Consider the following 23075-nt stretch of genomic DNA (forward strand, 5'->3'; position numbering starts at 1 on the left):
GCCGGCCCAGGGGAGAAGCCGCAGGCCAACTCAGTGGACTGGCCACCATCCATACCACGAGGTACCCGGGTAACCCAGCGCCCAGCGCCCAGCACCCAGCACCAGGCCAGCGCCGGACCACTCGCAGCGCACCTCCACCACACACCACCGCCGCCTCCTCCTCTCAGGGCAAAGTGCTCTCAACCTGCTCCCTCCCCGTTTTCTTCGCCTCTCCTCCCCTCTCCTCCTCCTCCTCCCCCCCCCGTGGCGCGACTCCCCTGCTCGCCCATCTGGAAACCCTTGTCCTCCTCTCTCGTCGTCGACTGCTACGAGCCATTCCACCGAACAAAACGGCCACCGGGGCAGAGACGCTCAGCCAAACTCTCCCAGAAGTCACCCCGCCTGCACCCGCAGCAAGGGGGCAATTCACGCAGCGAGCATGTCGACGCCCACGACGACCGTCGCCACGCTGCCTCGCTATCACTCCCACTCCCACTACCACCACCCGCCGCCCTATCCGCACCAGACCCCGACCCAGAGCCAGCATCATAGCAGCAACGCCCTGGGCTCCGCTGCCAACTACTGCTCCTTGCCTGGCTTTGTCCTGCCCCCGGCCACGCCTTCGTCGACATCTTCGTCGGCCGCTGCCGCCGCCGCCGCCGCCGCCGCTCGTCTGTTGCCCTTCTACCAGCCCGTCAGCAACGCAGCCTCGTCCTCGACGGATGCCCTGGCCCCGTCCTCGGTCGCTCAACTCCAGTCGTCAGCGCCGCCTCGCCCCCCACCGCATGGCCTTCACCGCAGCCTTGCCGACGACCACCACAAACAACAAATCCCATCCCCGGCCCCTCGCCATCTCGAGAGCCACTCGTCGACAATGTCGAGCACTGCCGCCCTCAACGACCAGCCCTCGCGGAAACGCCGCCGCTCCCGCGAGCCCGACTGGAACACCTTTTACAGAAATGGCCTCCCCAGCGAGGTCATTGTCATTGACGACACCCCGGAGCCCGAGGCCAACATGGGCCGCAAAATGGTCAACGCCGCACCTCGCGACCTGACCACGCAGCAGCCGGCAAAGAGGATGCGACGGGACGACGTCCTCGAGGCCACCCCCCGCAATGCCGGCTATCACGTTCAATATGCCGCGTCACACAACAACACGCCCCTTCAGAACTCTACCCCCATCGGCTCCACCCTCTCGAGCGTCCGTACCAACTCGGCACTGCATACCACGGCACCTACCTCGCTCTCCTCCAACAGCCAGTACGAGGATGTCCAGGCGCCGCTCAAGCGGAAGCGCACTCGTCAGCAGGTCGCCAACGAGGCCAAACGTCGAGACGTCGACGGGCTGGGCGATGCTTTCTTCACCTACAAACCCCCGCCCTACTCACCCAAGAAGGCCTCGGATGTCCACGTCCGTGTCGTCCACGATGTCAGTCCTCCTTGTCCATTCAATCCTGTCCGTGGCCCGGAATTCGGTGACTAACCTTGTGTCCTATTCAGCGCCTTCACGATAAGAATTACAAGGTCGACGACGAGGATGGCCATTACATCGTGGTGCCCGATGCCGAGTTGACCGACAAATGTGGGTGGACAGCCCCGTCTCAACGTGCGACACATGCCTGACAACTTTCACAGATCAAATCACGCGTCTGCTCGGACAGGGAACCTTTGGAAAGGTCGTGCAAGCCCGTGACCGCAGGCGCAACAAGCTCGTCGCCATCAAGATTATCCGCTCGGTCCAGAAATATCGCGATGCTTCGAGGATCGAGCTCCGGGTGCTAGCCACGCTCAAGGCCAACGACGAGGAGAACCGGAACCGGTGCATCCACCTGAGGGATTGCTTCGATTACCGTGGCCACATCTGCATCGTCATGGATCTTCTCGGTCAGAGCGTGTTTGACTTTCTCAAGGGCAACAGCTTTGTGCCTTTTCCTAACAGCCAGATCCAGAGCTTTGCTCGCCAGCTCTTCACCAGCGTTGCCTGTAAGTGCCCCTGCAACCTGCTTGACACGGCCCGTTCTGACTTGGCGATTCAGTCCTTCATGACCTCAACTTGATCCACACGGACTTGAAGCCTGAGAATATCCTTTTGTGGGATAACTCTTATCAGACTTTTACCTATAATCGCAAAATTCCTTCTTCATCTTCCACCATCAGCCGCCAAGCCACGCAACGTCGAGTCCTGCTCGACACGGAAATCCGCCTCATCGACTTTGGCTCGGCCACGTTTCAAGATGAATATCATTCTTCGGTCGTGTCTACCAGGCACTACCGCGCTCCCGAAATCATTCTCGGGCTAGGCTGGTCTTACCCCTGTGATATTTGGAGCATCGGGTGTATCCTCGTCGAGTTCTTTACCGGCGACGCCTTGTTCCAGACGCACGATAACCTCGAGCACCTGGCCATGATGGAGGCCGTCGTGGGTCGACGTATTGACCCATATCTCGTCCAGGCAGTCAACAAGATGTCGACTCGCAGCGGTGGGAATCCCGCGTCAAAGTAGGTCCCCCTTAAATGCACACGCCTTGCACGCCGGCTAACAGCGAACAGATATTTCAAGCGTCTCAAGCTGAGCTATCCTACCCCGGAAACCACGCGCGGATCTCGACGATTCGTCAAGGCCATGAAGCATCTTAACGTATGTTACCGCCCAGCCACTTGCTCGGCAGCCCGCGCTGACTGAGCGAACAGGACGTGATTCCATCAAACACCGCCTTCTTTAAGAATTTCCTTGATTTGTTGAGCAAGATTTTCGTCTACGATCCCGCGCAGCGCATCACCGCCAAGGAGGCTCTGAACCACCCGTGGTTCAAGGAGATGGCTGTTCCTGACGACGGGACTGAGGCGGCAAAGATTCGGCTGGAGCGGAGACGAGCCGAGCAGGAGCACTTGCGGCAAGCCCATTATGTCGGCTGAGAGATGGCCGCCAGACGCAACGGCAGCCCCGAATTCGCACTCTCTTTCGACGATCCAACGAGCATGACGGAGCTGAGAGTTTGGCCTCCATTGGCAGCGGACAATGGTGGAGAGGCGACAAGACCTACTGGGAAACCGTGCCGGCCCAAAAACGGCCGCTGTACTCTAGTGCGTTAGCTGCAGTGCCCGTCTTGTCGTGTCTCGCCTTTCGTTCTTTATCTCTTTTGTCCCCCTCCCCCCTTTATTTTGTCCACCGAAACGCCACTTGGAAGTGGTGCTGCTCTGTCGTGGCGGTCGAGGGGATGTCACTGGCTTCGGGGCTCCCCTCTTGGTTCTCTATCATCTGCCCACCATCTGAAGCCGGGGAGTACAGCGAGGACAAAGTGTGGCCGTGCCAAAACTAATATATGCCTCTACCTGTCCCGCATACGGTGAAGGGTTCTCGCGAGTGAAGGAAAGTGGTCGCTTCCGTTACGAAGCCGATGGTCTTGACGCGAGAGCATGGTTTGGGAATGTGCTTGCTGGGCGTACCTGAGGAACCAAACCGGGCTTGCGTTTCTCGCTCGTCACCACGCTCGCTGGACTTTTGCGTTTGGCGGCTTGCGCAACGAGGCTCGGAGTGTCCAGCATGGCAACATGTCGGGGCTAGAGTGTCGCACTTGAGCCAAGCGGGGTTTTCTCGGGCGGAAGATGGGACGGGGGCTGAGGGAGTGTGGGCTTGAGGGGGTTGCTTGCTCGGACGGGGACGATGGACGGCCTTGACGCTCGCGGCGCGAGGTATCGTACGTGCGCCTCGGTGCCTAAACATGGCGCTGCTGGTCCCACGGGTTATCCAGCTCCTGGGCAATGCGCAGTGGGCAATGCTATCGTCTCGGCGGAAATACGGAAGAAGGAAGAGCGGTGGTTCGCGCAAGGGGGGGCGGGCGAGATTCGGCATTTACGTCCATGGGGCACGTGGGAGCCGGGTGCCTCGTCTGCTCGCATCTATATACGCTCCAAAACTCTTCGCCCCCTGCTTCTCATCCCCTTGCCGGGCCTCCCCCCCCCTCATCGATGGTCTGTCGACGAGCACACATGCCCGCCTCTCAGTCAGCCAGCCCCTCCAAGAGGGCCTGCACGGCGGGCACGTAGCACGCAGCATGCTGGAACTCGCCGAGGCGCACACGCATCATGTCCAGCGCCAGCAGGACGCCCTGCTCGCCCTCCCCCGTCGTCCTCGTGAGGCTGTCGGCCTTGGAGTAGCGCTGGGAAAAGTGCGTGAGCAGGGTGCGGCGGGCCTGCATGTCGCGGGCGACGCCGAGGGCCTCGCCCATGGTCGAGTGCTTCTTTGCCCTGGCGTGGTCCTGGCGGTCGTCGCCAAAGGTGCACTCGTGCACGAGCAGGTGCGCGCCGCGGCACGCCTTGGCAAAGGCCGTCGACGGCCGGCAGTCGCCCGAGTAGGCGATGCGCAGGCCCGACGTGAGCTCGAGCTGCGTGCCGTACGAGCGCCAGCAGTGCGGCACGGGCACGCGCGTGATCGACGCGAGCCCCCAGGCGTCGTCGCCGCCGCCGCCGCCGCCGCCGCCGCCGCCTGCAGCCATGGCCGCCAGGTCCTGCGCCGTCGTCACGTCGCGGTCCTTTCCCCTTGTCCAGGGACAGCTGGGGAAGCGGAGGCGGTGGAAGCCAAAGTCGTGGACCTGCGACAGCTCCTGCAGCATCGTACGGTAGCGGCCGATGCACGACATGGCCAGCGTCGCCGTGCTCTTGTCGCGGAGCGCCTGCTCGTACCACGCCTTGATGATGGCGACGGCGCCCGTGTGGTGGTCGGCGTGAACGTGGCTGATGACGATGCACCGCAGCCCGCGCAGCACCTCGGCCGTCTCGTCGGCGCCCAGTGCCCGCCGGATCTGACCGAGAGTGCCCTCGCCGCAGTCGAGGAGGTAGTTGCCGATGCCAGGCACGCGGATCAGCGTCCCGGACACGTTGCGGTACTTGCTGGGCACCGACGACCCGGTCCCGAGCGGGATGATCTCGGCGTCTCGGTTGGGAATGTCCCTTTCCATCTCTTCGACGCGGGCCAGGAAATCGGGGTCGGATGCCTGCGCCCTTGCCTTTTCGGCCAGCGCGAGCACCTCGCCGCCTATGCCATTGGAGGCTCCGACGAGGTCCGGAAAGGGGGCAATGGCCTGTTCTTGATGGACGATGCGGGGCATCAGCATCAGCTTCCTGCCGGCGCGTCCCAGCTCTATGGGCGATTCAGGGGGAGGCGCCGGGTATTTGACGGCGTTGTCGTAGTCGAGCAGCGGGAACCTCTGCGGGTCGATGCGCCGCAGCTTGACCTGGACCTCCGCGGGGCCGGGGTGCGTAATCATGTTGGGGCAGGTGTCGTCGGCGCAAAAGACATGCTTGACCTGCGGGTGCTTCTGGATAAAGGACTGGACGCGAGGATCCCCAGCCAGGCCGGGCCCCAGGATCCAGTACATCATGGCGATGTGGGCCATGAGCTCGGCACTTTGCCACTCGGGCCGCTCCATGAAAGCATCGACAAAGTCGTGGCTGGGGATGTCGGCGACGACGATGCCGTGGCCGGGCTGGCGCTCGCCGAGGACCATGTCTGGCGTCACCGTCGTGCCGTCCTTGCCCGGGACGCTCTCACCTACGGCCAGGCGCTTAAAGTCTTCCCTCTTGACGCCCAACTCCGTGGCGATGGGGGCATTGAACTTGCCCCTGCGGTCGTGACACTTCAGGACGTAGGACATGGACGTCTGGCCGTAGCACGTGGGCGATAGAGGATAGTGGTTGATGGGCAGGCCGTCGTCGCTCGGGGACCCATCGCCGGGCGACGAGCCGGGGCCTTGAAACACCCAGGCTTTCCTGTCCGGGTCTGGCAGCGTCTGGCCGTCGGTGGCGTAGGGGCCCTTGTACGGGGAGAGCTTGCCTTGGTCGTCAACGATGGCTACATCGGTGGGTTTGAGCTGGCGGAGCCATCTAGACGGAAGGACAGAGTTGTTTTTGTGGCTGCCGCTGAACATGACGTTTTGTACAATCATGGCGGCGACGTCGGGGTCGGAGAGGGTGGAACGCGGTTTGTACGAGGCGGCGTCCGGCTCGTCGAGGCTGCTGTGACGGCGCTTTGGGGGGCTGCTGGAGCGGGCCGTCCGGACGGGGATCTTCCATACCCTGACGGCGTCATCCTGCCAATCTGGATCCATGTTTTGGGCGTCGGCGGCCCTGGGGTCTGTGCGATGCTCGTGGGGCTGGACCTTGACGCTCTGGCGCAGGATGACGGCACGACATGCGGCCAGGACGTGGCAGAGGTTGTCGCCGCCGTGGACAGTGACGCCGTTGTGTTGGACCTGCTTGAGGAGCTTGTTGCCCTGGGCCCTCCTCTCTTCATTCTCGGTCACGACATGCTCCTTGGCGGAGTCGATGCCGCCGCCGACGCTGAGCAGGTACCCGAGCAGGCCGCCAATCTCGTCCGAGCCGACGGGCCCGCTGAGGAAGACGTGCTCGGTGCCGCCGAGGTGGATCTTGCGGCTGCCAAAGGCGCGCTGGGTGCCGTCGGCGACGCGGCCGAGGATGTAGGAGCGCTTGTCGTGGTGGACGTAGATGCACGAGCCGGGGGTGTCGGCCGAGGGGACGGTGGCGAGCTCGACGGTGGTGGTCATGATGGTTGAGGGGCGGGAGGCGAGGTCCCAATGTTGCGGTGCGTGATGTCGGGACAGGCAGCCAAAAGGTCTTGGTCTGTCCAGGCGCTGCTGCTGCCGCTGTGTTCGACCGAGGGCTGTCGCGACGACGACGAGGAGACGGCGGCGGTGGCTAAGGAGTGCAGATGAGAAGCTCAGGCCGCGCGTGGCCCATGGTTCCATCGGCAGCTTGGCCTACGTGCTGGTGAATGAGCGTGGTGGCTACCAGTGGCCGAGGAGAGTCGTTGGGGGTGGCATGGGCGTTGACGAGGCTGCTCTCGATGACTCGATGCCGAAGCCTTCGTTTTTTTTTGTCCTGGTCGTCTTGTACGTACCTTGAGTGGATGACTGTGCCCTGCCAAGCCTGCCTGTAGCTATAACTTTGCCCCACTCCGACCGATTACCAGCTTACATAATTCCCGAGTCAAACCACCCTGGCACCTGATGAGCTTCAGCGGCGACGACGGTAGGCAGTGAAGCGGGACAATTTTATACATGGCATTTCAGTATATTTCAAAAATTCAAGGGGCGTTGCTTGCCTCAAAACCATAATTCATCCGTGTTGTGTGGGGATTCTGCAGCCATTGATGGCCAGAATTGGATGACGTCTTCAATGCACGTCTCCTCTCCGTAACCCCGACCAATCATTTCAGCCTCAACTCGCTTCAATCCATTGCACGGTTCCAATCGACCGCTCATAGAAGCAAGACCCAACGTCGAAAAGGTATCGGTAAAAATAACATCCTCGTCGGGGCATCACATGTCCTTCCGACCCGGCCTCTCCCGTGTCGTCATCCGCCTCCCCATCGTCACTCACAGCCGAGCCTGCAGGAAAATGTCGGATCAAATCAAGAGAAACCCGCATCCCGACTTCAAAAAGGTTGAGGCCTCGCGCCCGGCCTGGGACGACGCCTCGCGGTTCCGCTTTACCCGCACCGTCGACCCGGACTGGGCCTTTGGCCACGGCGCAAACCGCCTTCACCACCAGCCCTCTTCAACTTTCTCTTCCACGGCGACGGCAGGCTCCGATGGCAGCAGCAGCAGCAGCAAGCACATCGCCATCGACCCCTACGCCCCCGGCCGCCCAGACGTCTTCAACTACAAGCTGCTCATCTCCGGCATAGTCCCCCGGCCCATTGCCTTCCTCAGCACGCGCAGCGCCGACGGCTCGTCGACCAACCTGGCTCCATTCAGCTATTTCAACGTCATGTCCCACGACCCGCCCCTCTTCGTCGTCGGCTTCGCCAGCGGCATCGACGCCGCTGTAGCCAAGGGAGCCAAGGACACGCTGCGTAACCTGGTCGAGACGCGCGAGGCCGTCGTCAACATCATCAGCGAGTCCTTTCTCGAGGCCGCAAACGCCACCAGCATCGATGCTCCCTATGGCGTCAGCGAGTGGGATGTTGCTGGCTTGACTCCCGTGCGCGACTGCGAGACGGTGCGGTGCGCGCGAGTCGCCGAGGCTGTCTTTAGCGTCGAGGTTAAGGTCGACGAGCTCAAGGAGCATGGGAGCAAGCGGGACCCGAGCAACAAGACGAGCACCATTGCCATTCTCGAGGGTACCAGGTTTTGGGTCCGCGAGGATGCGCTCAACGAGGAAAAGAACCTGATCGATCCCGCCGTAAGCTCTTCTCCCTGTCCCTGATGTTTCCTCTCTGCCTTGACGCAGATGCACTCTTATCTACCCTTGAGACAGCAGCGTTGGCTCACGGCAACACAGATCCTCAGACCCATCAGCCGCCTTGGTGGCATCAGCTACGCAAGGACAACCGAGGCCCTGGAACTCCCTAGGCCCAAGTTCGAGGACCACCTCGGCGGCCACGAGGGGTTCGAAAAGCTCAAAAACTCAAAACGTTCATAATTATCCCATTCCGTCCGTCCCGCAAAACTAGATTCGACGAGACGGACCTGTGTGCTCATGAAATTTCGTCGTACATTCGCATCGATCGCATGCCATCGTTTCTATGTAAAAAAAAGGACCCATTTCGAGACAGGTGGAGGACCCTCCGTAGCCTCGTGCGTTGGTCGTAAAACAACATGGGAGCAAAAATCACGCAGCGTGTTGGAGCACGCGCATGCTCCCAAACGCCACACCCAACGCCATACTACGCCAGCCGTGGGTATATACTCCTTCTATATGGCGAGCCCAAGAGACTGAAAACTGCCTTTCCGTGCTTTCAGAGATAGAGGCTCTGCCCTGGCTTGGAGACAATGTACTCGCAACCCAGGCACGCCTCTCGCTCGTGTTCCCGTAGCTGCTGCAAAATCGTCTCGCCCGGGTCCGGCTCGTTCTCGAGCGTCTCCTTTACGTGGATAATGACCACTTTGAGGCCCTCGAGAGGCCGTCGGGCGTTGTCCTCCGGGGTCGGGGTCTCCAGGTCGCGGAGCGTCAGCTCGTCCACCGGCGTCGCCAAGTGCGGCGTCTCCGAAGAGTCGGCCGACTTGGACAGCGAGGGCTTCATCGACTTGGGCGACACGGGTTCCTCGAGCACGAAGCTGGGCTGGTGGCGCTGCTGGGGCCCCTCGCCGACGCTGATACGCTTGCGCTTGCGCGAGTCAACACAGCGACCCTTGCGGGCGGCGTCGACCTCTGCGGCGAGGACCTGCAGCTCCTCAATGACAAAGACGGGCTTGAGGTGGCCGTAGAGGCGGTCGTTGCAGCGCGAGTCGTCGTAGCTGCACTCGATGAAGACGGCGGCGAGGGTGCCGCTTGCAACCTTGGGCGCGGCCTCTTGCCAGACGGCCAGGTTGCGCGGGCTGAGCGAGAGGCTGTCGGGCTCGACGTCGCCAAAGATGAGCACCTCGCGGCGGTGGTCCTGGTCGCGGATAAAGTAGGCGCTCGAGTCGTAGACGCAGTATTTTTCCTGCTCGGCGCCGCCGCCAAACTGCGGGGACGCGCTGCCCAGGGTGGCCTGGCCCAGCAGTGTCTGGCTGCGGGAGGTGGGCAGCGAGGGCTGGTGGCCGTAGAGGTCGCGGCGCGACGGCTGGAGGGAGCCGTCATGGCTGCCGAAGCGCGGGGAGGCGCTCGAGGCGGAGCCGCGATGGCTGTGCTTTTCGATGCAGTGGCCATGGCTGACGCTCCACGTCTTGACGAGGAGCCCGTCGCAGACCTCAAGATAGCCCTTGCCCGGGCCGTCGCCAAGGGCGGGGCTGCCGCCGTCAACGAGGCGCAGGTACGTCAGCAGGCCGGCGCCGTTGTTCTCGTCGCTTAGGTTGGGCCAGATGACGTTGTTGAAGATGTGGTTCTTGAAGGCCTGGATGGTGCTGGGCAGGCCGGCGAGCTTCTTGGGGCGGGTGCCGGGCAGGCCGGCCGTGTTTACGACGAAGCCCGAGATGTGGTCCATGTGAGGGTGGGTGATGAGGTAGGTGTCGACGAGGGTGCGGGTGACGTGGGCAGCGTTGGCAGCGGCGGTGCGATAGGGCAGCGGCAGTCCGGCAAAGGGGCCTTCGGTGAGGGTAAAGGGGAGCGAGGTCGGGGGCGGCGAGGGGAAGGCATCTTGGATGAGGCGGGCAATGGCGGACAGGTGGACGCCGGCATCGACGGCGACGATGGAGCCCTTGGACCAGTCCTGGGCGACGGAGCGGACAAGGAAGGCGGTGGTGTTTGATTCCAGGGGACCGCCGCCGGAGCCCTAGCACAGGTAAGCGATTGATTGTTGGGTCTTGATGGAGAGGGAGCGAAGCCGTGGAAGGCATGGAGACGGCGGATGGCGGGTACGTACCAGGACTATGACCTGCAGGGCAGGCCTCTCCGACTGCCCCATTTGCGTCGAGGCCAGAGAAATGTCAGGAAGGGCGGTAATTAAATAAGCTGCAATGGACAGGAACAAGAAAGAGTAAAACCGCTCGTGCAACGCGAACAGTCAACTGGCAGGGTAAAGAAGCGCCGCAAAGGCCTGCAGCAAGGGGCCCGAAATGTCCGAGTGGCGATTACACGGGCGATGGATGGCGCACGTGGTGTGTGCCTGTCTCAGTCGTAAGCGTATGGCAGCGAGGCATGTGCGTCACCGACGTTGCTGTGTAGCCGAGTGTCTCAGCTCTCGTCGTCAAGTGAGTGAGTGAGAAGAGGCGGGTGAGTGAGGTGAGTGAGGTGAGTGAGGTGAGTGAGGCCCGCGGCAGGCCGGGTGGTTTTATCGGGCGCCTGGATGGAATCCAAAAACGCCGGGCGCCGGCTGCAATAATAAAGGATGGGGGCGAGGGGGATCAACGGGCCTCCTAAAGACGGACTAGGCAACGGTTCGCTTTGTTCCTTTGACCTGGCATTTTAGTTTGGCTGGCGAGTGGAATTTGACATGATGAGTGCGGTGGGGGTGCGCATGAGATGGGAAAGCGAAGAGGCAGAGCCACCAACAGCCACTGTAGTAACCACCAGCAGCACCGGCTACACAGCACAGCACAGGCTCAATCACAGGCCACCTACTCCGTAAGTATTGACAGCACAGCACAGCCAGCACAGCCAGCACAGCCAGCACATCCAGGCCGCGGCGTGTAATCAATTACTGTCTGTACCAAGAGTCTATACCGCGTGCCTGTCGAATCTGCGCGCCTTCGTTGGCTGTTCGGCGACGCCGGGCGTTTCCCGTCTTTGTCCCATCCTTAGTCGCGCGGCACAGCAGGCTAGTCACGAACGGGATCCTCACCTGCATTGTCATGCATGCGCATCGTCAATGCATGCATGGCTGCAGCCCTCCTGCGGGGAGCCGCATGCTCGTCGCCGGCCACCAACCGAGTTATCAGATGTCCCCCCCCCCCCTGCTCTGTTCGGAACCAGCTGTGTGTGTGCAGAAGACGTCTCCATCGTCACCGTTTTCTACATCGGAGACAGATTCCGTTCGCCTCCGGCCAAGCAAGACCAGTTGAAAAATGCTCTCACGATGCTCGCCTCGCGGCCATGTGCTTCGTACAGTACGCCCGCCGCACTCGCCGCCGCTACTCGGGCCCATGACATTAATAAACCTGACTCTCCCGCTGCCTTGCTCTGTATGCATGTGCAGGGCCGTCCTTGACCGCGAGTCGTCCTTGACCGCGAGTCATCCTTCGGACCATGATTCCATCCGCATTCCATCCGCATTCCACCCACAACCAAGAGCACGTCGCCCATCAAACTGCGAATAGACGACGAACAAGGGAAAGGGTGCAAAGTCGCAAATGGTCAGAATTGGTCTATAACCTATATGAAGCGGGGGAAACCCGCCCAGTTGAACAGCAAACATGCCCCTTTTCCAAGCAAATTCCTGTTGCACAGGAAGCAGAGATTACGAGCCGCCCATGGTCGTCGCGTCCACCAAGGGCCAAGCTCTGTCAGGATGCGCAACAAGATACAGCTGAGCAATCACTCCGCCGCCACGGCAGCCTCACTTGAACCCTCCCTCGTTCCAAAAGTCGGCAAAGTCGGGCCCTCCGTCAAACGAGCCCAAGTCGCCCGCGCCCGCGCCCGCGCCCGCGATACCCCAAAACTCTCCGTCCACTTCGCTGCCCAACTGCTCCCCCTGCGGTCGTGGCACGTCGCCGTCAGCGTCGTCACCCGGCATGTCGTTGTCCTGCGGGCCCTCGTCGTGGCCTTGTGCGTGCCGTTGCTGGTGCTGCTGCTGCTGCTGCTGCTGCTGGGCCTGCTGCTGCTGGGCCTGCCGCTGCTGGACCTGCTGGTGCTGGACCTGCTGGTGCTGGACTTGCTGCTGCTGGACCTGCTGCTGCTGGACCGTACGGCCCCGCTTCGAGCTTCGTCCTTGGGCCTCTTCCACCTGGTGCTCGTCTCGCTTGCGCTTCGCGTTGAGACGCTGCGCCTCCATCATCTGCTCGTCGCCACGGCCTTCGTCGGAGGTGCCCCGATTCCGTTTGGGATACCGTCCACTGCTTGCCGCGCCGTGCGCCCTGGTTTGCATCAGGCTGGGCACCTGTTCCTCGACAAAGTGGGCCAGCGGATTGAACCCGTCCGCGTACGCCATGGCTTGGTCAGCGCCTCCATTTACCGTCCCCAGCCCGACAAGATCGTATTCCCCCTCTTCGTGTACTGTCTCCATCCCGCCTCCAGCGACACCTCGTCCCGTCCGCCGCGCGCCTCGGCCTCTCGAGCTTGTCTCGCCGCCAGCCCCCATTTCCTGCTCGGGGTCGTCGTTCTCTGACAGCAACGCATCCTCGGCAGTAGATAGTTGACGGAATTCCTCCCTCTTCCTCTCCCTCTTCGCCTCCTTGACATTTTTCATCGCCTCCGCATACTTGGACAAGTCTCCCATGTGACAATCAATCGTCGTCATATCGTCCTTTCTCTTATGTAAGTTGCGCTTCACGCGTGATGTTTGCCGCGCTGGTGTCTGGTGATCCAAGTGGTGCCGGGTGAGTATATACGACAAGGAGTCAACGTGATCTCGGGGCTTCCAAGGGCCGTTGTCGGGCCTTGTCCCTTCCTTTGCCTTGCGCTCCCGGAACCATGGCAGGTATGCTTTGTGGATGATTTCGCGGTCCGTGTCTCGCGTCAGAGCCGTTGTATTTTTTTCCTCCTTGGGAAAGCTTCGATTTTCGCCCTCGAGCCGGTTCTCGTCGAAAAGCTTGACCATATCGAAGCACTGCTCAAAGCACCACAGGTGCATCATGCCCGCCATCTTGTAGGGGTCCAGCGTCCCGTCGCTGGTCCAGTCTGGAAACTCGTCAAAGGCGACGCGGTACCACCCCGGGCCAATCGTGCGCGACTCCATGGGGCAGCAATCCCATCGACACCGGCGGTCGTCCTTCTCCAGGCGCCTGGCGATTTGCGACGGCGTCCCCTGAACCCGAAGCCTGCAAGGTTCACCACCAGGCCTCCCAGAGATAAACCCGGCAATCTCTTCCTTGCTGAACGCTCGGCCCTCGACGAGCTGAACACCAGACGTGTACGTGTACCGATGGCATCCACCTGCCGTTGAAGGTCCAAACTCCAGAGGCGGCATCTTGAGGGTGTGATAGAAGTATTTTGGATCGCTTTCCTTGTCGTTCCTCTTCACCTTCCTTCGGTCCGACGAGACCCTGCCGTGCCTCGCCCAATCCGGCATTACCATTTCTCCTTCAATTGATAGCCAGGTCACGGGAGAGTTCAGTTGGCCTTTGGGCGGCGACAGGCTCTGAGGCACGGCTAGTTTTGCATGCGGCGCCTTGACGCCTGCAGGAGAGGCCGTCGGGATGGTCGCGGGGAGAGAGTGCCGGCCGTTGAAATCGTGGCTGCCAGCAGTCTCTCCCCCCTGGTTCTCGCCTGGATATCCCTGTCCGCCCCCGCTTGGCTCCTCTGGCCCGTTTTCTTGGGCATTGCCTCCCGAGTTGTCGTGGGGAGCCGCCCTCTTGTTGCCCTGAGCTCCTGCCAGGCCTGTCGCTTTGGGCTGGCCCAGGAAGCTTGAGCTCGTCCTCACGTTCCCGTAAGGGGGGATTTCCTGAGCGGCAATCTCGGGGGTTGGATAGTGTGCACGGGGCAGCGAATACTCTGAAGTCTGATCATCAAGTAAAGAAGCCAGAGTTGATCCTCTGGATGGAGCGCTCGCGTGGCTGCGCGTTCCCGTATATGGGTATTGGCCGTACGGAAGGGTCGTGCCAAAGCCAGAGACGGACCGTGAGTCAGGAGCAAAGTAGTCGGGCTTGGCAATGTAGCCGTTCAAGGGGCCATTGCTTGCGTTGTACATTGGCGACGCCTGATAGTTAAGACCCAGGGTGGAAGCGTTGTAGGCTTGAGTCTGATGAAGCTGCTGCCCTAGCGAGGGCTGGATTTGGTAGCCTCGAGTCCCGGCCATGTTTGCCTGGGCGACAGAGGCTGCCGTCCCATATAAGCCGTTTCTCATGCTGGGCTGGCAGGCTTGCTGCTGCCGCCGCTGGTTGCCCTGGCTCTGGTGATGCCGGGGCTGAGACTGGAAATGGACGTTGGTATAGCCCGCTACCGGCTGCTGCTGGAGCTGCTGGAGCTGCTGGAGCTGCTGGAGTTGCTGGAGCTGCTGGTGCGCCGTGTTGCTGGCCGGGAAACTGGTGGAAGTCGGGGACAGACGAAAAGCTCTGGACGCGTTTATGAGGGTTTGCGAACCACTCGTCTGGGTGTGCGGATGCAGAGTCGTAGGAGGGTTACCGCGCCAACCTTGGCCGTGGTAGGCGGCGCCCTGCTGCGGCTGCACGTGGCCCCTTTTGCCGCTGTTGCTCGGGGGCACCGCCTGGCCAGCCACGCCATGATGGAGTTTGGTCCTGACTTGTGGCGCATTGAAAGAAGATACCGCGTCTTGATTAGCATCCAATTGGGGGGGGTCTGGGTTATCAGTATGAGACGATGCGGCAAGGGGGTCGACGGCAGCAAAAGACTGCAGCAGCTCGAATCCGGGGGTTTGGGCTATGGCGGTTCCCTGGATGGCGGGTGCTTGAATTCCATGGCCGGCTTCAAAGTCGTCGGCGCCGGCCGGCTCTGCGGCAGCGCTCTCTGGCTCGGATGCCTCTTCATTCGCTTCAGCCACGGGGCCAATGCCAGCATCCAACTGCGAGTCGATGCTGGGGAAGATGTCATCGAAACCATTGTCGTTGGTGTATTGCTCGAGGTTGATGGAACGATAGAGCTCGTCTTCAACGTCTTCCAAAGAGTCAACGCCCTCGTCCAGGCACGCCGGAGCAGCTGGCAGCTCGGCTTCCACAGCCCCGGCCGCGAGCGACGACGCGCTGTGCGGGGCTGATTGTGCTCCGCGGGGATCCATGTGCAAGTGCATTATTAGGTGCGGATTCGTCGCCTCTCTCCAATGGTCTGTTGCGGAACAAGCAAGACGGCGTCGACGGAGAGCGAGAGCTGAAACAGAACTTAAAGCCGCACACGAACGGTTGCGCTGGGAAGGGCAGATCGAGCGAGGGGACGACAAGTCATATTAATCTTTTAAACGAAACAGACACTTTAGAGCTGGAAAGTAAGGCGATTGCGGCGCGTCTCATTGTCCCTTTACAAGCCGTTCATCTGAATCGGAAATAGACTGCCAAAGAACAAGAGCCGCGCAGCGCTTGGACAAAGCGTCGACTTCTATTTGTTCGGCCCGCTTGAGTCCAAGAACAAAACTGAATGGGCCAGTGGGCTGGGCAGTGGCTAAAAGGCAACGGGCAATTACGTGCCTGTAGCACGTTTGCTGCCTCGTTGTCAACTGCAAGGCCGATTAGCGGGCAGTCCATGGTCATGGGCTTGAAGGGTTCAGACGAACATGGGCCAGGACAGATGAAATATGAAAGTAAGAATTTCGACATTGTCATTCAGAACAGGTCTGTGAATGCGGAACTCATCATAGGAGCGGCGGTCAAGATGTTTGCGTGGGAAGGCCTACTTGTATTCCGGCCCATGACGGCGAACAATCTGACGGATGTTCGGTTCACATTAATTGTGGCGCAATGAGGCTCCGACAGCTACCGTGGTCACGAGAATGGCTATTCAGGCCATCTGGGCGTCTGCACCAGGCGTCGTGTGGCATTATCAATCCACTGTTTGGTGGGAAGCCGAGGCTCCTCAGTTGCGCCGACGACATGGCATGCGGCTGCTTCGCCAGGTAACGGCATCTCGTAGTTGGCCATCGGTCAAGATGCTGTAGTAGACAGCTTACAGCCATAACGAGCAAGAACAGGCTTCGGGCGAGGTGAAACGACGTTGGGTCGTGGGAGTGAGCAGAGTTCCTTTCCGGCTAGCTCGATGTGTGCATGATCTGGCACGGAAGCCGGAGCGCGATGCTCCGATGGCGTACCTGGCACGCACGTGTCCAATGTCCAGCCTCACACTCGCCTACCCTGAGGCTGCGTCAAAAAAGGAGGGAATGAAAAGAGCGATGACTATCCGTACCTACCTTAGGTATTCATCTAATTAACTATGTGTGGTTTTGACAATGGACCCGCGAGCCTTGTCTTTTCCTGTTTTGATGGAAACGAATCAAAGACGCTGCAAGAATTTGCACGTTGTGTACGAGAGCTTGTCTTTTGTTGCAAGTGAAAGCGTCTACTGCGCCTAGCTAGCAAACGCAGCAGGTCTTCGATAGGCGGCAAGCTCCAGCTATGCACAAGCCCTTTTCATCAACCGCCACCCTCGCTGATCATGCAAATGGCATCTGCCTAGGCGCCTGAACATCCCTGGGTGAATTCTCGCGCGTCTTGAACCGTGGTGTCGACTCACCACTTTGGCAGACGCGCGACCGCGTTACTGCATCGGCCAGCGGCTTTGCTGGTGTTGAAACAGGCTCCCTGTCGAGCCTTGTAGGCGAGAAAGGATCTATAGGCAGCCCGCTGCTTCATTATCTGGAGCTATTTCGGGCGACAATGCCTTGCAATCTCACAAAGGGCATGTCTTCATGTCCCGGCAACATGGAAGAAAGTGCGCATGCGCCTGCGGATGAATGAAATGATTGGCTTTCAAGTCGACATGGCCTTTGAGTCATGTTGCAGAATGTTGGATGAGAGCCGTCGGCTTGAATATTTAAACGTGCGTTGACGCTGTCGATGCCGCGACATCATCATCATGCAGGTAGACGTTGGGGCCGCTTGCATTCTTGCTTCTCGAGACGTCGGACTTGTTGACTCTGGGTCCAGAGATGTGAGCGGGCATGGCTGCCGGTTCGTGATGGCTTCAGCCGAAATCCCTCGCTCTGCACTTGGAGATGACCGATGACCGCATCGTACAAAGTACCTTAGGTACGGTACTGACCGTACATTGACTGCCAGTGGCGCTGGTCCAGCGAGCACGCGCCGAGTAATAAACAGCGGCACCAAAGCCCTGATCAACGCTCCTCCCTCTCCCTCATCTTCCTTCCCCTCGCTCGAGGCCCACTTTTGCGTGAGCTGCAGTTCCTCCATGTACTCCGTACCCCTTGCCCTTTGATTGCCCTCCTCCATGCGTCCGCGTCTGTCCCCTAGGCCAACCAACCGCTGGAGCGTCTCCCTGACCACCGCCGCCTATCATCACGAGACTTGGCCCGCCGCGACAAAGCGACCCCCTCCGCTGAGCATGGCCGCCTCCCGCCTCCTCCAAAGCGCCTCGACCTCTGTATAGACTGCGACAGCCATCCCGCCGCCATGGCCGACCACGATCCAGAGCTCCAGGCCAGGCTCGACGAGCTGCAGCGCGAGTTGGAGGTAGGCCTACGCCCCTCGCCTCGTCCACGCCGCCTTGCACCCGATCCGCCTGGGCTGACCGTTGACTTGCCTCCAGGAGGGCGACATAACCCAGAAGGGCTTCCAAAAACGACGGACCCTACTGCTGTCCCAGCACTTTGCGAGCCCCCCGACGGCCCCGCGGACTGGCCTGCGAATACACTCTCCCGACAGCGCCAAGTATGGGGCCAGCGACGACCACCGGGCCGCCGCCTATGCCGCCATGACGGGCCACGACTCCGATCCCACCAGCCCCGCCTCGCCCGCATACCAGTCCGACTCGACCTACAGCCCGCCCGCCGTCTCCGACACCAACCCGGCCGGGCTCCTGCGTCCCGGAGGCCCCATTGCCGAACGGCCCATGGCCACCCAGCGCGACTCGCTCTTCCTGACCCCGGGGAGCGATGGCCCAACGCGGAGCGGCACCATGGTCTCTGGAGACTACGCCTTCAACCCCGACCAGCAGGGCGCCTACGCCGACCCGCATCCGCACCACCTGCACCACCACGATGCCCGCACCACGACGCTGCACGACTCCCAGGGCTTCTTCTCCGACTTCGCCGGCCAGCAGCACTACGACCAGCACCACTCGGGCGACTACGGCGTCCCCCAGAGATACTCGTCCAGCGATGCCTTTTCCCCGACGGCGGCCATGGCCCCGCCCATGTTGACGGCCAACGACATGCCTCCCCCTGAAGTGCTCGAGTACCAGCAGCCGCTCGAGCCGCGAGAGGTTCCCTTTGCCATCCAAGACCCCCACGACAGCAACACGCCCATGTCCGGCTTCGACAACATGGCCGCCGTCCTGCGACACCGTGCCCGCACAACCGCAAAGGTGCCCGCCTACTGGGTCCTCGACTCCAAGGGCAAGGAAATCGCCTCCATCACCTGGGACAAGCTCGCCTCCCGGGCGGAAAAGGTGGCCCAGGTCATTCGGGACAAGAGCTCGCTCTATCGCGGCGATCGCGTCGCCCTCGTCTACCGCGACAGCGAGGTCATCGATTTTGCCATTGCCCTCATGGGCTGCTTCATCGCCGGCGTCGTGGCCGTTCCAATCAACGACCTGCAGGACTACCAGCGGCTCAACTACATCCTGACCTCGACGCAGGCTCATCTGGCTCTCACCACGGATAACAACCTCAAGGCGTTCCAGCGGGACATTACTGCCCAGAAGCTCACCTGGCCCAAGGGCGTCGAGTGGTGGAAGACGAACGAATTTGGCAGCTGGCACCCCAAGAAGAAGGAAGACGTTCCTCCTTTGACGGTGCCGGACCTGGCGTACATTGAGTTTTCGCGCGCGCCCACGGGCGACTTGCGGGGAGTCGTGCTCAGCCATCGCACCATTATGCACCAGATGGCCTGCCTCAGCGCCGTCGTCTCGACCGTGCCCGGCAACGGCCCCGGAGACACCTTCAACCCGGCGCTGCGGGATAAGAACGGGCGCCAGATTGGCGGCGGCGCGGGGAGCGAGATTCTGCTCTCGTACCTGGACCCCCGGCAGGGCATTGGCATGATCCTCAGCGTCCTGCTGACCTTTTACGGCGGGCACACAACCGTCTGGTTCGACAACAAGGCGGTCGACGTCCCGGGCCTCTATGCGCACCTCATCACAAAGTACAAGGCGACCATTATGGTGGCCGACTATCCCGGGCTCAAACGGGCGGCGTACAACTACCAGTCGGATCCGATGACGACGCGAAACTTCAAGAAGGGCATGGAGCCCAACTTTCAAGCCGTCAAGCTGTGCTTGATTGATACGCTCACTGTCGACGGCGAATTCCATGAGGTCCTGGCCGACCGGTGGCTGCGGCCGCTGAGAAACCCGAGGGCGCGCGAGGTTGTCGCCCCGATGCTCTGTCTCCCGGAACATGGAGGAATGGTTGTCAGCGTTCGCGACTGGCTAGGGGGCGAGGAGCGCATGGGCGTGTCGCTCAAGCTCGAGCGAGACTGCGACACGGACTCTTCCGACTGCGACGACGACAAGGACAACGAGAAGCCCGCCCCCTCCAACGGATTCGGAAGCCTGCTCGGCGGAGGCACGACGGCGACGACGGAGCAGCGCGCCAACACGGAGCTCAACGAGGTTCTCCTCGACCGCGAGGCCCTCAAGACCAACGAGGTCGTCGTCACCGCGTACGGCGAAGAGGTGGCCAAGAAGGCGCCCAACGAGCCGGGCATGGTGCGAGTCGCCGCCTTTGGGTACCCGATCCCGGACGCCACCCTCGCCGTCGTCGACCCCGAGACAGGCCTCCTCGCCTCGCCGCACATGGTTGGCGAGATCTGGGTCGACTCGCCGTCCCTCTCTGGCGGCTTCTGGGCACAGCCGAAAAACACGGAGCTAATCTTCCACGCACGGCCTTACAAGTTTGAGCCGGGCGAGCCGACGCCGACACCGGTCGAGCCCGAGTTTCTGCGGACCGGCCTGCTGGGCACCGTCATCGAAGGCAAGGTATTCGTGCTCGGCCTGTACGAGGACCGCATCCGGCAAAAGGTCGAGTGGGTGGAGCACGGCCACGAAATCGCGGAGTACCGCTACTTTTTCGTGCAGCATATGGTCGTCAGCATCGTCAAGAACGTCCCCAAGATATACGACTGCTCGGCCTTTGACGTCTTTGTCAACGACGAGCATCTGCCCGTCGTCGTGCTCGAGTCCGCGGCCGCGTCGACGGCGCCACTCACGTCGGGCGGGCCGCCGCGCCAGCCCGACACGGCGCTGCTGGACTCGCTGGCCGAGCGCTGCACCGAGGTGCTCATGCAGGAGCACCACCTGCGGCTATACTGCGTCATGATTACCGCGCCAAACTCGCTGCCCCGGGTCGTCAAGAATGGGAGGCGCGAGATTGGCAACATGCTGTGCCGGCGCGAGTTTGACCTGGGGAACCTGCCCTGCGTCCACGTCAAGTTTGGCGTCGAGCACGCGGTGCTCAACCTGCCCATCGGCATCGACCCCATCGGCGGCATCTGGTCGCCGGTCGCATCCGAGTCGCGCTCCGACATCCTGGCCCCGGCCGACAAGCAGTACTCGGGCATCGACCGGCGGGAGGTGGTCATTGACGACCGGACCTCGACGCCGCTCAACAACTTTGCCTGCATCACAGACCTCATCCAGTGGCGCGTCGCCCGCCAGCCCGATGAGCTGTCCTACTGCACCATTGACGGCCGGGGCCGAGAGGGCAAGGGCATTACGTGGCGCAAGTTTGACTCGCGTGTGGCCGCCGTGGCCATGTATCTCAAGAACAAGGTCAAGGTGCGGCCCGGCGACCACCTGATACTCATGTACACGCACTCGGAGGAGTTTGTCTTTGCCGTCCACGCGTGCGTCAACCTGGGCGCCGTCGTCATCCCCATGGCGCCCCTGGACCAGAACCGACTCAACGAGGACGTGCCGGCGTTTCTGCACATCATTGCCGACTACAACGTCAAGGCCGTCCTCGTCAACCAGGACGTCGACCACCTCATAAAGCTCAAGCCCGTGGCGAGCCACATCAAGCAGTCGGCGCAGATTCTCAAGATTTCCATGCCCCACGTGTACAACACGTCGAAGCCCCCGAAGCAGAACAGCGGGCTGCGAGACCTGGGGCTGACCATCGATCCCGCCTGGATCCGGCCCGGGTACCCCGTCATCGTCTGGACGTACTGGACACCCGACCAGCGCCGGATCGCGGTCCAGCTGGGACACGAAACGATCATGGGGATATGCAAGGTGCAAAAGGAGACGTGCCAGATGACGAGCTCGCGACCGGTCCTCGGGTGCGTCCGCAGCACCACGGGCCTGGGCTTCATCCACACCTGCCTGATGGGCATCTACATTGGCACACCGACCTACCTCTTGTCGCCCGTCGAGTTTGCCCAGAACCCCATGTCGCTGTTTGTCACGCTGTCCCGGTATAAGATCAAGGACACGTACGCGACCCCTCAGATGCTGGACCACGCCATGGCCGCCATGCCGGCCAAGGGCTTTGCGCTGCACGAGCTCAAGAACATGATGATTACCGCTGACAGCCGGCCGCGGGTGGACGTCTTCCAGAAGGTGCGGCTCCACTTTGCCGGCGTCGGCCTGGACAGGACGGCCATCAACACCGTTTACTCGCATGTGCTCAACCCCATGGTTGCGTCGCGATCCTACATGTGCATCGAGCCGATCGAGCTGTGGCTCGACCCCAAGGCCCTGCGCCGCGGCCTCGTGGTCCCCGTCGATCCCGACTCGGACCCCAAGTCGCTGCTGGTCCAGGACTCGGGCATGGTACCCGTGTCGACGCAAATCGCCATTGTGAACCCGGAAAGCCGGGCGCACTGCTACGACGGGGAGTATGGCGAGATTTGGGTCGACTCCGAGGCGTGCGTCAAGTCCTTTTACGGCTCAAAAGACGCCTTTGACGCGGAGCGGTTTGACGGCCGCACCGTCGACGGCGACCCCGGCGTGCCCTTTGTGCGGACGGGCGACCTCGGCTTCCTACACAACGTCAGCCGTCCTATTGGGCCGGGAGGAGCCTTGGTGGATATGCAGGTGCTCTTTGTCCTGGGAAGCATAGGCGAGACGTTCGAGATTAACGGCCTGAGCCACTTTCCGATGGACATTGAGTACTCGGTCGAACGCTCCCATCGCAACATTGTGCCGGGAGGCTGGTGAGTATTCTCCTCGAGTTGTCGACGTGTCTAACGTTTGCAGTGCGGTTTTCCAAGCCGGCGGGCTCGTCGTCGTCTTGGTCGAAGTCAGCCGCAAGCCGTACCTCGCGTCCATTGTCCCGGTCATCGTCAACGCCATTCTCAACGAGCACCAGATCATTGTCGATATCGTCGCCTTTGTGAGCAAGGGAGACTTTCCGCGGTCGCGGCTTGGCGAGAAGCAACGGGGCAAGATTCTGGCGGGCTGGGTTACGCGGAAGCTGCGGACCTTGGCCCAGTTTGCCATCCGAGACCTCGACCCGGCGGCCATGGGCGAAGCAGGCGGTGCCGACCCCAACCGGCAGTCGACTGCGAGCATCCGCAGCGGCATGCCCGCCCTCGGCTCGTCGAGCCTGAAGAATGTCGAAACACCCCAGATCATGGAGCAGGAAGAGTTTCAGCGGCAGATGGACCGCATCGCCAACATGGCCCCGGCGGGAGACCACGCCGGGCCTGCCGGCTACGGCGTGGCCCTGGGCGGGGAGGCGGTGGACTATGAACACTACGATGACGGGCCGGCCGTGGGCGCCAAGTCAGGCGATGGTCCGCCCCCGAGGATAAGGCTGCCCGGCGTCGATGGGCGAGAGGGAATGGAGATGTGGAGCGGCCACGACGACGCCACCGAGGAATGGACGAACATGCATATGAACCTGGCCGGCGATACGAACGCCAAGTAGCTTTCGACTGTACCTGACGATACGACCCTCAGCTGCTTTCAGCAACTGTAGCCGACGATACAAACCCCAG

The 23075-nt window shown here is 61.6% G+C and overlaps 6 protein-coding genes across 6 annotated transcripts; 3 read left to right on the top strand and 3 right to left on the bottom strand.

Annotated features, from left to right (window-relative positions):
• Positions 1 to 418: 418 nt before the first annotated feature.
• HRG_03983 (kinase) lies at positions 419 to 2895 on the top strand (the record flags this gene model as incomplete). Its single annotated transcript, XM_044862454.1, has 7 exons — positions 419 to 1408; positions 1480 to 1561; positions 1615 to 1962; positions 2016 to 2070; positions 2137 to 2478; positions 2530 to 2617; positions 2671 to 2895. The coding sequence occupies 7 exons, from the start codon at positions 419 to 421 to the stop codon at positions 2893 to 2895; spliced, it is 2130 nt and encodes a 709-aa protein (XP_044723480.1).
• A 1085-nt stretch (positions 2896 to 3980) lies between these two features.
• HRG_03984 (beta-lactamase superfamily domain-containing protein) lies at positions 3981 to 6542 on the bottom strand (the record flags this gene model as incomplete). The annotated part of the gene is made up of 1 exon (XM_044862455.1): positions 3981 to 6542. One exon carries the CDS (start codon positions 6540 to 6542, stop codon positions 3981 to 3983), a length of 2562 nt encoding a protein of 853 aa, XP_044723481.1.
• An 853-nt stretch (positions 6543 to 7395) lies between these two features.
• Positions 7396 to 8421, top strand: HRG_03985 (flavin reductase like domain-containing protein; the record flags this gene model as incomplete). Its single annotated transcript, XM_044862456.1, has 3 exons — positions 7396 to 7525; positions 7583 to 8181; positions 8281 to 8421. 3 exons carry the CDS (start codon positions 7396 to 7398, stop codon positions 8419 to 8421), a joined length of 870 nt encoding a protein of 289 aa, XP_044723482.1.
• Positions 8422 to 8737: 316 nt separating this feature from the next.
• On the bottom strand, positions 8738 to 10324 carry HRG_03986 (cAMP phosphodiesterases class-II domain-containing protein; the record flags this gene model as incomplete). Its single annotated transcript, XM_044862457.1, has 2 exons — positions 8738 to 10192; positions 10283 to 10324. The coding sequence occupies 2 exons, from the start codon at positions 10322 to 10324 to the stop codon at positions 8738 to 8740; spliced, it is 1497 nt and encodes a 498-aa protein (XP_044723483.1).
• Positions 10325 to 11914: 1590 nt separating this feature from the next.
• On the bottom strand, positions 11915 to 15259 carry HRG_03987 (uncharacterized protein; the record flags this gene model as incomplete). Its single annotated transcript, XM_044862458.1, has 1 exon — positions 11915 to 15259. The coding sequence occupies one exon, from the start codon at positions 15257 to 15259 to the stop codon at positions 11915 to 11917; it is 3345 nt and encodes a 1114-aa protein (XP_044723484.1).
• A 2326-nt stretch (positions 15260 to 17585) lies between these two features.
• HRG_03988 (AMP-binding enzyme domain-containing protein) lies at positions 17586 to 23005 on the top strand (the record flags this gene model as incomplete). The annotated part of the gene is made up of 3 exons (XM_044862459.1): positions 17586 to 17645; positions 17722 to 22289; positions 22333 to 23005. 3 exons carry the CDS (start codon positions 17586 to 17588, stop codon positions 23003 to 23005), a joined length of 5301 nt encoding a protein of 1766 aa, XP_044723485.1.
• Between the last annotated feature and the right edge of the window lie 70 nt (positions 23006 to 23075).

Source organism: Hirsutella rhossiliensis (genome assembly GCF_020360975.1).
Source record: "Hirsutella rhossiliensis strain HR02 chromosome Unknown scaffold00003, whole genome shotgun sequence".
Taxonomy (NCBI): domain Eukaryota; kingdom Fungi; phylum Ascomycota; class Sordariomycetes; order Hypocreales; family Ophiocordycipitaceae; genus Hirsutella; species Hirsutella rhossiliensis.